We start from the raw sequence: 13,599 nt of genomic DNA, 5'->3' as shown, positions 1-13,599 counted from the left end.
TAAGCTCTTAAAAATTCCAAATTGACGAAAGCTGAGATAATGTGTACACAATGTACTAAAGGTGAGATATAAGTTTGACATAGTCTCCGTAGTACTTTTCAGGAGATACGCTAAACTTAAAGGAAACGACTATGAACCAAACCTTTGTGGCGACTTGAGATCAGCAAACGACTCCATTGCTAGCAAGGCATAGAAAGCAAACCTTTTATTCTATTACTAATCCTAGTGGAATTGCCGGTAAATGTTTCTTTATGTGTGACACAGACATACAGTTTCAATGTACACATCTAAATAGCAAAGATAACGGGCCAGTGGAGATTTCTAGAACATGCTCGTGAGAGTTAATCACACAATGAAATGGGAAAGAAAAAGAAAAGAAAAACAAACCTACCAGAATCTACAGTCTTGTCCTTTGTAGAGAAAGCAGACGACAGGCGAGTTTCTGAGTTTCCACTGGGCGTGTCAGAGTGAGCAGACGAGAATGTGCTGTATTTTCTGTAGCTGTCTTCGCCTGTTCTGTATTTATAGGAAAGAAGTTCATCTCGAAGCTTGGAGCACAATTTGAGAGCACTTTTAGCTATGGCCTGAGGTGGAAGAATGTCCTCATCTAGCGCTTTTTGGAGACATGCTTCTGACAATAAGTTGGCATCAATTAAAGATGTTAACTCTTTTCTTTGATCTGAACTCAAATTGTCCTTCTCTGTTCAAATATAGTAATTAAATCGATAAGATTATATTCTTTGAATATTGAATTAGTAATATAAATAATAATTCTAATTTTTTCAGTTTTGAGCCAAACAAATGTTGAGGACGAACCTGTCTGAAGGACATTCTGCAGCATGTGAAACAAAGAGTCGTGAGATGTCCGTGGTGACTTTGTAGTGGCTGAAACTAAAAGTCGAAATGTATCAGACGTCAAAACACCCTGTGAAGAAAAACAATTATTTACGTTTATCAATCATTTAGGGATTTCCACACTAAAAATTTATTGCAGTAATCTGCTCCTAGTTTGCACTGCGATTTTTAAATACCCGTTTAAATTGTTTAAACAATGAATACAGTAAGAGAGAAAAAGGAGAGAACTCAAGCTGTATGAATGTGACGGCTACAAAAAACAACTTGTAGAAAAACGTAAAGAGCAGGAAGATTGGGAGAAAGTCTAAAGTATTACAATTTACTTGAAGGAGCTTAGACATTTGATTCTACAGAGCTGAAAAGTGCCAGAAATAAATAGTCTATGGCCTAATTCGCCTCTCATTGTGTCCATATTCTGTGCACCGGATACACCAAAACGTTTGCTATTTATAGATTTACCTCCAGGTATGAAAACCTCCAATATACACAAGTGACTTAATCGCCTTAGTCAGTAATATGTGTGTGTGTGTGTGTGTGTTAACTTTAAACGATTTTATCGTTAATATGAAAGTAAAAAAAAAATAGTTCATTAATTTCTTTTTTCTTATTTACTATTTTTAAATAGGTTTAATTATAAGAAATACTTTGTTTTGTTTGTTTTTTTTTTTTCTCTTTTTTTAAAACGCTCATATTTTACCTAACGTGGCCTTCGCATGATATAGGCATGTGTAAGGGGAGATAATCTATATCAAATATAAAATATGACAATAATACTGAGTTGTTCCCTAACGGTCTCAGGTTCCTATACTCTAGTTTTTACCGGCCCTACATTGAAACTCTCTCTCTCTCTCTCTCTCTCTCTCTCTCTCCGAAACAAATCTTGTTGAACTTAGCTTAAAAATATATTTATATATTTAGGTCTGCCATTTCTTCTCTATCATCACTACATTTACTAACCTTTTTTTTTGTAAACCCGAAAGCAATATGTAGGCCTACTTTCACAGTAAGTTATTGTTTTTAGCCTTTGAAATATTCAATTCAATAGGCTTCTGTTTATGAATGGAACTGAACCTTATATAGTCCTACTTGAGAAGAAGACAGTTTTTGTGGCTAGCCTTCCCCATCAGTGCCTGAGCATATTTTTCTCTGCAGTAATAGTCAGTACCATCAGCCTGTCTTCGTCTTGTCCAATATAAATAATTTCTAGTCATATCAGACAATACAATAGATAGATAGATAGATAGATAGATAGATAGATAGATAGATAGATAGATAGATAGATAGATAGATAGATAGATAGATAGATAGATAGATAGATAGATAGATAGATAGATAGATAGATAGATAGATAGATAGATAGATAGATAGATAGATAGATAGATAGATAGATAGATAGATAGATAGATAGATAGATAGATAGATAGATAGATAGATAGATAGATAGATAGATAGATAGATAGATAGATAGATAGATAGATAGATAGATAGATAGATAGATAGATAGATAGATAGATAGATAGATAGATAGATAGATAGATAGATAGATAGATAGATAGATAGATAGATAGATAGATAGATAGATAGATAGATAGATAGATAGATAGATAGATAGATAGATAGATAGATAGATAGATAGATAGATAGATAGATAGATAGATAGATAGATAGATAGATAGATAGATAGATAGATAGATAGATAGATAGATAGATAGATAGATAGATAGATAGATAGATAGATAGATAGATAGATAGATAGATAGATAGATAGATAGATAGATAGATAGATAGATAGATAGATAGATAGATAGATAGATAGATAGATAGATAGATAGATAGATAGATAGAAGTTTACCTTAGAATTCATATGACTCATGTAAGAGTCAACTAATTTACAAGTCAGCTCACTGTGTTGAACAGTTTTCTTGCCCTCGGTGTTTGAACTCTGAACTATGTCGTGGAGAACGGCAGGGGAGATAAGGTAGAGATCGTCGGGGTCTAATTTGTACATTAGCTCCCCTGCCAGTCGTACCAACATGTCTCTACATTGACAGCTGCGAGTTATGCCAAGACGAAGAACCTGGGAAACAGCGTAACATTTCACATGAAAAACAATGACGGCTAACACACATGCTTACATATAGTATTAAACAACATTGCTTTTCATTTAGATATGTACATAGAATCTATTTACTCTGAAATTTAAAAGTAGTGAAGCTATTTGACTCAGTTTATCAGATCTATGATATACAAAATATATTCTACTAGCTGATACCCGTGTGACACTACGGTTTAAATAATTAGTATATATGTTTATTTTGCCCGGAATACTCTTGAACCCATCAATAAAACGACCCGCATTACAACGCTCCCCTACCACCAACACAATTTTCTAGCCCTCAAATTCTTTTTTTTCTCTTTCATCCTACAAACGAAGGGCCCCAACACTCTTTTACACAGTATGCACAAACACTTATTAAGCCCATCAGTTTGACCTTTGTATATTCTAATGTAACGGTTATGTGTACCAGTGCTAGGCTACTGTTGAAATAGTTGTGGTGTGTATCGCCTTAAACACTTCAATAAAACGGTCCTACGACACTAGCCCACAGCTAACACAATTTTAGAGCCCTCAAATTCCCCTCTATAACCTTTATTTTTTGTCTCTTTCATCCTTCAAACGAACGGCTCGCCAACCTCTACAAACATTTCTTAGGCCCATCAGTTGTAGTCTGCATTAAAATGCCACCAAATACATACACACTATTTTTAATGAATCGCCCGCCCCGTAACACAATACACTTCTTCCCCCTTGTATATTCAGTGGAACAGCCAGTATTTCAATATTATCTCTTAGTCCACTACCAGTTTTTACTTTGTCAGTCATAGGTCTAGTGTTAGGATACATAGTTAATAAATCTAGGGAAATAATTTGAATATAGTAATCTCGGAACTATAAGGGTAGATAGAAAAAGACCGGAAATACGAGAACCTTAGAGACGCTAGAGCGGCTAGAAGTAACAATAAGGACGCTTAGTAAAGAGAACTCTACACAGGGCCGGTCTTCGGCCACTGCAACCTATGCGGCCGCAGTGGCCCTGCACTTTCATAGGGCCAGCGCGAATTGTAGGTGTAAATTATTAAATTAAACCATTCTAACTTATTAAAGGAAATCCTGAAATTCTCCTGAAATTGCAAAATGTACGAAAAAGTCATGAAAATCTCCTGAAATTATTAAAATCTTCTGAAAACTCAAACAAATCTCCTTAAAAACAGACAAAATTGTCATTTCGGTGTGTCATTCAATATAGAAAACGCCAATCCTACTCGCGATTAAAAAAAAGGCATTGTCAGCTTTCATGTAATAAAAATGTAATAATAAGGCGAACCATGGCGAACTTTAACCAAAACAAAAAGTTCAAATACTTAATTTACTTTAATAGTCACTGGCATACAAAATATAGATCTAAATCTATCTCGACCTCTTTAAAAAAAAGAAAACAAAGCGATATTTTGCTTGTCGATAGTAAATCTAAAAGTCAGGTCTGAATGTTTATCGGCTTTTTTTTTTATAGAAAACGACTGTCTACTGTAGATGACTCGTAAAGTTAATTTGACAGTGAATAAAATGCAAAGACGAATTTATTTTCTAATTCAAAATCTTAATTTATTTTCACCTATTTATCCTTATCCCTACCCAGACTAGGCCCCGCACTATCCGTTTCGCATAGGACCCGCAATCTGTAGGACCGGCCCTAACTCCACGACAGTTGTAAATGTAAATACATGTTCAAAAGGTTGATTAAAGAGTTATCAAGCTATATGAAGAGCGTCTGAGAAGCCGAACAGTTGTGCGGACTCGCGTGTGATTGGAGTACAACACTAGATCTAGAGAGGTACTTTATTTAGAATTGCCCCTCTTTACAAACTGTAGACCTATTTTACACCCCCTCCCAGAAAAAAAAACATTTACACACACTCACACATTTTAATAGGCCCTAATATTCACTTGGACAATTTGTACGACTTTTAATTTTTGTTTGGACTAGAGGCCTACTTGTAGATCTAGCATGGGCGTAGCCAGGGGGGGGGGGGGGTTTGGGGGTTCAACCCCCCCCCCCCCGAAATGAAATCCCCCCCCTTGGGGGGGGGGATCGGAATTTAGTGAATGATTTTTTGCTTTGATTTTGTTTATTTAAGTTGAGATTTTAATACTAAACCATCAATTGCCCCAGCACAACTAATGGGGTTTTGAGTTTAAAACCCCTTACCAGGGGGTTTTGAGTTTAAAACCCCCTACCAGGGGGGTTCGAGTTTAAAAACCCCTAACAGGGGTTTTGAGTTTAAAACCCCCTATAGGAGTTTAGAGTTTTAAACCCCCTATTTTGGGTTTTTGCAGTTAACCCCCCCCCCTCTCTTCTATAAAACAAAACAAAACAAAAATGCAAACGAAAATCCCCTAATTCCAAGAGCACAGTTAAGGGAGATTTTGATTTTAAAACCCCCTCCAAAATTTACGATAAACCCCCTCTTCAATATAAAAAAAAGTTAATTACGCATTCAAAATGTTATGAGCGTAGCTAAATGGGTTTTGACTTAGTTTTAAGTTTAAACCCCACTTCAGCGGGGTTTGAAGGTAAAAAATACCTCTTTAATAATAAAAACAAAGCAAATTATACACTCAAAATGTTTTGAGTGTAGTCAAAGGGGTTTTGAGTTTAAACTCCCCTCCAGTGGAGTTTGAAGCTAAAAAGTACCTCTTCAATATAAATAAAAGCAAATTACTCACACTAAAATCTATGAACGCAGCCAAAGGGGTTTTGAGTTTAAACCCCCCTGCCAGGGGGGTTTGAGGCTAAAAAATACATCTTCAGTGTAAGAAAAAAAGCAAATTACGCACTTAAAATGCTATGAGCGTTGCCAAAAGGGGTTTTGAGTTTAAACCCCCATTCAGAGGGGTTTAATGCTAAAAATACCTCTTCAATATAAAAAAAAAAAGCAAATTCCACACTAAAATTATTTGAGCGTAGCCGATCCATTTGGGGGTTTTTAGTTTAAACCCCTCTTCTACAGATGGCGTTTGTTTAAAGTTTAAAACCCCTCCAGATGGTTTTGAGTTTAAGATCCCCCTACAGAGCATTTTGAGGTGGAAAACCCCCAACAGATGATTTTGACGATAAAACTTCTCTTTTCGATATAAAATCTAAAGCAAACTACGGTCAGTTAATTCCAAGAGCGTATTCAAGAGTGGTTACACATTTTTACCAGTGGCAGGGCTCCCTTAATAAACTGCAGTGAATAGTCATCTGCCAAAATTGAAAAACACTAAATGTGGCTCAACAAAGATGGCTAAGACAGATTTTAGGAGTCAGTTATAGAGATCGGGTTTAAATCAAGGAAATCCTATGCCGAACTGGGAGTCGACCCTTTAGTAAGATTGTGAGAGAGCGACGCATGAGGTTTGCGGGACATGTTCTCCGACAAAATGAATTATGCATAAGAAGAGTTGCAATGATATCCTAGTACAACTTGACGCCACTCATTCATTGAGGTCCTCATGGCAGGTGGGAAGGGGCTTCAGACATTACCAGTGACAGATTTTTATGGAAACAGCTTGACGTCAAATGCTCCGAATGGCACGGTAGGGACTAAGTCAGTAAGAATAGCACATTATGTTTTTGAAATAAAACTTTTTAATAGCAGGAAAATGCACTGTAGATACCTCAGAATATGCATTTTGTTGGCTTTCAATACCAGAAATAGTGCTTGGGGGCGGGGCTTCGCCCCGCGCTAGCGCTCCCCAGACCCCATTGGTAGTAATGGCAGGGAATCTACAATTTTATGGAAACAGCTTGACGGCAAATGCGCCAAACGGCGCGGGAGGGTCTAAGTCAGTAAGAATAGCACATTAGGTTTTTGAAATAAAACTTTTTAATAGCAGGAAAATGCACTGTTGATACCTCAGAATATGCATTTTGTTGGCTTTCAATACGGGAAATAGTGCTTGGCGGCGGGGCTCCTAGCGCTCCCCCAGACCCCCTTGCTAGTATTGGCGGGGAATCTACAATTTTTCCACTAACTCATGGAAGAACCTATTCTAGGGCACAATAAACGTCTTCCGAAAGAATGAAGGGTCAGAATGCAATAAAGATTATGTACACACACACACACACACACACACACACACATAAATACATATAAAAAAAAAATTCGCGGGGGGGGGGGGGGAGAAAAAAATCCCCCCCCAAACCCCCCCCCCCCCCCCCGAAAAAAAATCCTGGCTACGCCCATGAGATCTAGATCTAGTCCTTTTCAAATTATCTACACCTTGAGGAGCATATAGTCAAGATCTAGATCTAGTCCTTTTCAAATTATCTACACCTTGAGGAGCATATAGTCAAGATCTAGATCTAGTCCTTTTCAAATTATCTACACCTTGAGGAGCATATAGTCAAGATCTAGATCTGTGAAGAACTATATGTCTATGAGGCCTACATAAATAACAAAGTGGAATGAAAGAAAGTGTTACGCACCAAAAAAGTGTTCATAAGTGCTTATGTGGAAGGAATTATTGTTTTTGTACTTAATGCATTAAAATGTACGCTTTCAAATACATAGATGGTAGAAATTGCGAATTAACACAAAATAATTTTTGGTAAATTAAACCGCTGCGGTTTCGATCTTGAAAATGGCTTAGTTGTCATAGGTTTCAGTTAGGAAAGAATAGGTTAAATTTTCATATTTTATGGGAGAATTAGTGATTATTTTAAGTGAGTGGTCAGGACCAAGAATTTTATATTATAGATATATTTTCCATGTAGAGTTTCAGTCTAGTCTATGGCCATCTTTACTATTACTATTATATAGAACAACCGCATTTTTTACGTCAAATTCATGTCTAGTTAAATCTATTACTTTTCGCCGGTTAGGGTGTCAGAAATAAACATGATTATGCCTTCTAGTCTTACTAGTGATAAGAACATATAAATCGATAAACTAAAAATAAAAATGAATCAATATACTAATCCCTTACCTTACTTAGCCACTCGATGGTGATCGATGGAATACGATAAGCTTGTTCAGGCAATGCCAGTACAATTTTATCTAACACTTGGGCATCGTCAAATTCTTTGGTGCATTTTTTGTTCCTCTTCACAGTCTTTGTCTTACCTTGAAGTTGGTCAGACTGAGCGTCTTCGTCTAAGCTCAGTGCACTGCTGACATCGGATGCTGGGCAGTTTTCTTCGTTGGGGAATTCTTCGTTTAAAATAGATGCAGAAATGTATCTGCCCACAAGAGATCCTAGCAGCTGCAGCTGAATCCCTTTGTCGCGAGCTTTGGTAAGAAGTTTGACCATCCATTCGGGTTTGATGGTAACCAAGTTCTTTACGGCGCATTCGTCAAGTTTGTCAAATTGTTTGCTAGAAGTTTTGTCTCGAATGTACCTGAACGCTGATTTAGCTTCAAAGCTTTTAGGTACACGAGTGAATACATTGCTGGCTAAAAAGGGAAACTTTTTAGTCCAACAATCAACTAAAGACTCAATACAGACATCCACAACACCTTCAGAATCAGCCAGATCACCGACCTCTGTGCAGTGTATCAGCAGCTCGGTGATGGTAGCATCTGATCGGCTTAATCTTGCAGAAGTGAGCATCTCATTTAAGCATTTGTCGGACACTTCTATGAGGTTTCCTGAGCCTGACATCTTTAAATAACCGGCCGCAACTCGGGTCTCTACGATGTTGTCTTTAGTCAACTTCAGAGGCATGTTGTAGCAAAAGTCAGAAATCTTCGCAAATGTCTCTTTCCCGCCTGGGAAATCTTTTAGGGTTACTTTGGATGGTGAAGATCCCCCGGATTTCAATTTGGCTACTTCACAAAAATATTCAGATTTGGCACAAAGTGGAAATTTGTGAAGATTAAATTGTGTCGACTCTACTTCAATGGTGATATCACTGAATTCACCACTATCACGAAACTTTGAAAACTCCATTTTTTTTCTATGCTCTAGAAAAATAAAGAAATTTAAGCAATAATTAAAACGTTTAAAGTTTGCGGAGATAATTGACAAACATTTAGGCATATCATTCATTATAAGTTGAATAACGAATTGGAAAAGATTCATTGGGAGTTCAATAAAAAGAAGATCTTAGGCCTATGATACATTATCACTTTTTCTTTGTCTATATTGTCAAACAATTATAGGATGAACTGTATACATTGATTTCCTATAGATCACACGATAGTCTACAACTAACTAAAAGCGTAACAATACAACATGCAAAATATTTAAAACACTTTATAAAAAGGGAAAGAACAGCACATTTACACACACACACATATACACATACACACACACACATATATATATATTTTCTTTTTGAGAGCATATTCTTTTATATTGTATTTACTAATCTAAAAGGCACTAAAAGCAAATCGCAGTAATCTGATCTTTGTTTGCGCTATGATTTTTAAGATCTGCTTTACTTTCTTTGAGCACTAAAATACAGTAATGGCTGCCTGGTCGTGCGGTTTGCGCGCTGGACTGTCGTTCAGATTTATCGATGATCCAGGGTTCAAATCCTGCCCGCTCCAATCCCCATCTTCCTGCGGGTGTTTGGACTAGAAAGTAATTATCTTCAACTCTGAAGGACATCCGAAACATGTAAAACACTTTAAAAATGAGAAAAAGAAGAGAAAGCGATATCTAGACATGGGGAGGAGGGGAGCGACACTGGGGGAAAACGTAAGAAAAGAGGAAGATTGGCGGATATTTTGAAATAAAAAGACAAAAGCAAAAGTCAATGAAACCCTATAGTGAAAGATCACTGTTGCCACTTAAATGATAAAAATTAATATTTGCTACAAACAGTGCCGTAGCTGGGGGGAGGGCCAAAATTGAGAATCCAATTTTTTTTTTTACATTAAATATTACGCCATTATCTCAAGTCATGATGTCGAATGTCAAAATGCAGGGGCCCCTAAAGAGGTCAAATTCCCCGGGCCCTCAAATCCCAAGCTTCGCCACTAGCTAAAAACCAAAAGCTAAGAGAGTTGATTCTTTTGATTTGAAAAGTGCACACAATTATTAGTGACCCATTGAAAGACATCAGTCCTTCTGTACAACCCATACACCAAAAAGCATTCTATTAATAGATTAGTCTCCCTGTATGAATATTCCCACTATATGATTGTTAAACAAAATTTGTTAAAATACAACAGACTTTTGTCTGGCATTGTTAAGTGATATTTTGATTGTTTACAAACTTTTGAGCAGCAAAGCTCACATTCTCCAACACCAAATGTTTCAACATAGCAAGATTATAAATGGACTTAGCCCACATTGGTCTAGTAGGTAGCGATACTGCTAATGGAGTTTAAACCACCAAAACCAAAGTTCAATTCATGACTATTTTGAATGTCCTATTGCTTTGTCAAAATATAAGCTTATATTGTTTCAAACTCTCTTTTAATATACTTATAATATCAGATGTATATATTAGGAATTAGGAATAGTAATCTAATTCCCTATGACTCAACAGAATCTTATAGAATCTATAAGCAATAGTCTATGCCTCACGAGTGTCATAAAATCTATAACTAATAGTCTATGTCTCGATAGTGTCATATAGAATCTATAACCAATAGTCTATGTCTCGAGAGTGTTTTATTGAATCTATTGCCATTAAAAATTCGACCTCAAAGATTCCTCCAGTCAAATGATCATTGAATTGAATGTCACCCAATGATCTTTCAAAGGTGAACAACCCAGTCACTTTTAGCACGTCGATCAGTTGAGGGAAACCATTCCTCCCCCACTCTTTCAAATGTATTTTAAAGATATTGTTTCCATTTTTACAGTTCCCCATTCTCTCTGTTCAGTTTTACAAAGCTTGTCTGTCGGTCTGTCTGTCTGGTCAAATGTTTGTACACGTTATTGCTCCCACACCCAATTTTGGATCAAGTTGAAAATTTGCACAATTATTTCTTATACCTTTTTTTCATTAAAACTTAACTAATTAAATAATTAACTATTGGTAATTAATTATTTTATTTGATATCGAACAAGGGAAAGAAATTGTACTTGACAGATGTGGTGGTATAAGTTGAATTAGTCTCTCTAAGGAGGCTTGAGCCATGAGTGAACAAGGTGTTGTTGTTTTTTTTTGATGCCTTTAAAAAGCTATCACGGTTACTTCAACACAGATACTCATTCCTTACACTTAATATAAGCTTGGTTTTTTGATAGTATTTATTGTATGTTTTTCTTCTGCTGGTATCTTTGATTTCTTTCTTGGGTCATTTTGCGCGCTCTATTTGTGCTAAGGAAAATAAACTTGTAAACAACACACTAAAGAACTTTCAGACACATAAACGTTGAAATAAATAATACAGCAATAAATGTACGCAATCCTTTGACAGAAAGATGTTTGTAGTGCAGTTAGTTCATTTACATGCCTCTAAACCATCACGAAACAACAAGTATAATTATTATAAGTAAATGTTACAAGAGCAATAATAATAAGAGTTCAAACATCCCACAATATAAGATCTATAATATTCACAGCATAATAAAATGTTCAAGAAATGATAGTAAACGCCACAAGCCCTAATTCACAAGGGATAGTGGACAATAGTGGTAGACTTAGAAGGGAAGAGCAAAAGAATAAAACTAATTATGAAAGACAGCTCTTAATAAGTTTTAAAAAAATGTTTTTATTTTAATAAATGAATTGAAACCTCACATATTCAATTGAGGACACATGCAGTGGCGTAGCAACCATGGTGCCATGTAGCTCATTGTGCCCCAGTCCATGACTAAGTGGGGCCCACGGTAGTCACGGAAACTTTTTTATTTATTTGAAGATGACAAACAAGCATTGAATGTCATGACACTATTACTTGTAAAAAGCAATTACATACACTGTAATGTTGTTTTAATTATTTATTTTTTTTACTATTTGTAATTGTAATGATTTTTTTTTTGGTCTCACCATCATATTCTTCAATTCGGTTTCACAGATACCTATTTTAGCCACTGGACACAGAGCACCCACTTTTGACAGTTGCCAAACGGATTTTTTTATGTGTTTATGTTTCAAGTTCTTTGTTATTGTTGCGTGTGTGTGTAAATGTAGGCCTATTGTGTGTGTGTGGGGGGGGGGGTATTATGACAGCAGTATGGACGCTTACTGCAATTCTTTCTGCATTCTAAAAAAAAAAAATATTTTTTTTTTAAAAATATCCAAATCTACAAGCAGACACAGTTAAAACAAATTTTTTAACGTTAATAATTGATCAGTTATTGATTTCAATCAAGTCATTTGTTGGGTGACAGACTACAAAAGTGTTCTTATGTCCTATAGCCCTATAAAGTAGCAACTAAGTTGACCTCTTTCCTACTGTATTTATTGTGCAGTAAAAACTACTTTCTGTGTAATATTGTTTTTTTTTTATTTGGAGTAGTTAATACCTACAGATAATTAACATTTAACAGCACAGCTCGTAGCAAAACTAATATTTATTACAAACGATAACTCGAGACGACTGATGAATCAGATTATTTGTCATTGTAATAAATGTAAATATGTCCACAAACCTGTTAGCAATCACCTTTCTTTAAAATCCACTTTGACCAAGTGCATAGCAATAGGTCGACCCCAAATATTTTATTTCTTCCTGAACACACTGCTGTGTACCTGGGATTTAATATCGACAAGGTGTACGGGTTTAAACATGATTACACCTGATTGGCGGGGTTTTAATCGATCAATGCGACTAAGGAGCACTCGGTGAAATTAATCTGGATAAAAGAGATCTCAAACACGTTAATGTTGTTTTGTCAGGGTTTTTAACTTTGTATTTTAAGTCTTTAAGTGCTAATATATTTTACCTGCATATCATTTTTATTTCATTCCACAAGATTTCAGAGAGAATGTGGGTCCAAAAAATGTAGTTAGACAGGCTTCAACAGTTTCAGCACGACTATCATAGGCTATGAACTACTAGCTACCAAGGACCACAGTCCTACCTCCTTACAAAATGTTAATATTAAAGCATAATTGCCTTCGATCAGTCACAAGCAATGTGTGTGGCCATGATGTGAGCATTGCATGATTTTCTACCTGTAGACAAATAGATTTGTGATCATATTCCAGTTCTGGTGAGTGTGAACTACTTACCAATGGGATCAGGTAGGGGGGCCTTTTGAACAGGGGCGTTGGCAAAGAGTCTATCTCTCATTCCTGGCCCCCGGAAGAAATCCTCCCCTTATGTTTAAGGACGACTTCTGTTCACTGGCGGATCCCTTGGGGGGGGGGGGATCTTAGTAGAGAAATCACACAATTTGTGTACTAATTCTTTACTTATATTTGTTAATAGTACCAGGTGACCGAGCCTCGCTCGTTTGAATAATTTGTTGAGGAAATATATTGACTTATTTTGGATCTGGTAAAGACTTCCAATTCGAAATGTTGCTTTCGTGTTCTTTTAGATCTAAATGTCAATGTACATGGCGTTTAGAAAAGAAAGTCTCTTAAGTCCTCATACAGAACACGTCGGTATGTACAGTATAGAAAGAAATCTTATGGTCCGACAGTTACGCTGGAGAAAGCACCATCCGTGTGGGGGGACCAGCGTTTGCAAAAAGGCAGTCTTTTTGTGTGAGCTGAAAGGTGGTAGACGTAACAGAGATGTCCCACAGAAACGCTTTAAAGACCAGCTTAGGCACCAACTTGCTTTAAC

The 13,599-nt window shown here is 36.3% G+C and overlaps 1 protein-coding gene across 2 annotated transcripts in view; it reads right to left on the bottom strand.

Moving 5' to 3' along the window:
• LOC106071386 (uncharacterized) overlaps nt 1-13,599 on the bottom strand; it is a 35,623-nt gene that overhangs the window by 2,957 nt on the left and 19,067 nt on the right. The window contains exons 1-5 of one of the 2 annotated variants that reach the window (XM_056034201.1): nt 12,455-12,594; nt 7,886-8,862; nt 2,708-2,932; nt 817-925; nt 392-700 (exon numbers count right to left, since the gene is read on the bottom strand). In XM_056034201.1, the coding sequence (XP_055890176.1) occupies nt 392-700; nt 817-925; nt 2,708-2,932; nt 7,886-8,848 (1,606 nt within the window). In that variant the 5' untranslated portion in view covers nt 8,849-8,862; nt 12,455-12,594. Of the gene's footprint in view, nt 1-391; nt 701-816; nt 926-2,707; nt 2,933-7,885; nt 8,863-12,454; nt 12,595-13,599 lie in introns of those variants that run through there. The other variant, XM_056034207.1, reaches the window with a different exon arrangement.

The sequence above is a fragment of the Biomphalaria glabrata genome, chromosome 1 (assembly GCF_947242115.1).
Source record: "Biomphalaria glabrata chromosome 1, xgBioGlab47.1, whole genome shotgun sequence".
Classification (NCBI taxonomy): Eukaryota; Metazoa; Mollusca; class Gastropoda; family Planorbidae; genus Biomphalaria; species Biomphalaria glabrata.
Note: the sequence above shows the minus strand (reverse complement) of the source record. Positions and strands in the feature narration are given on the sequence as shown.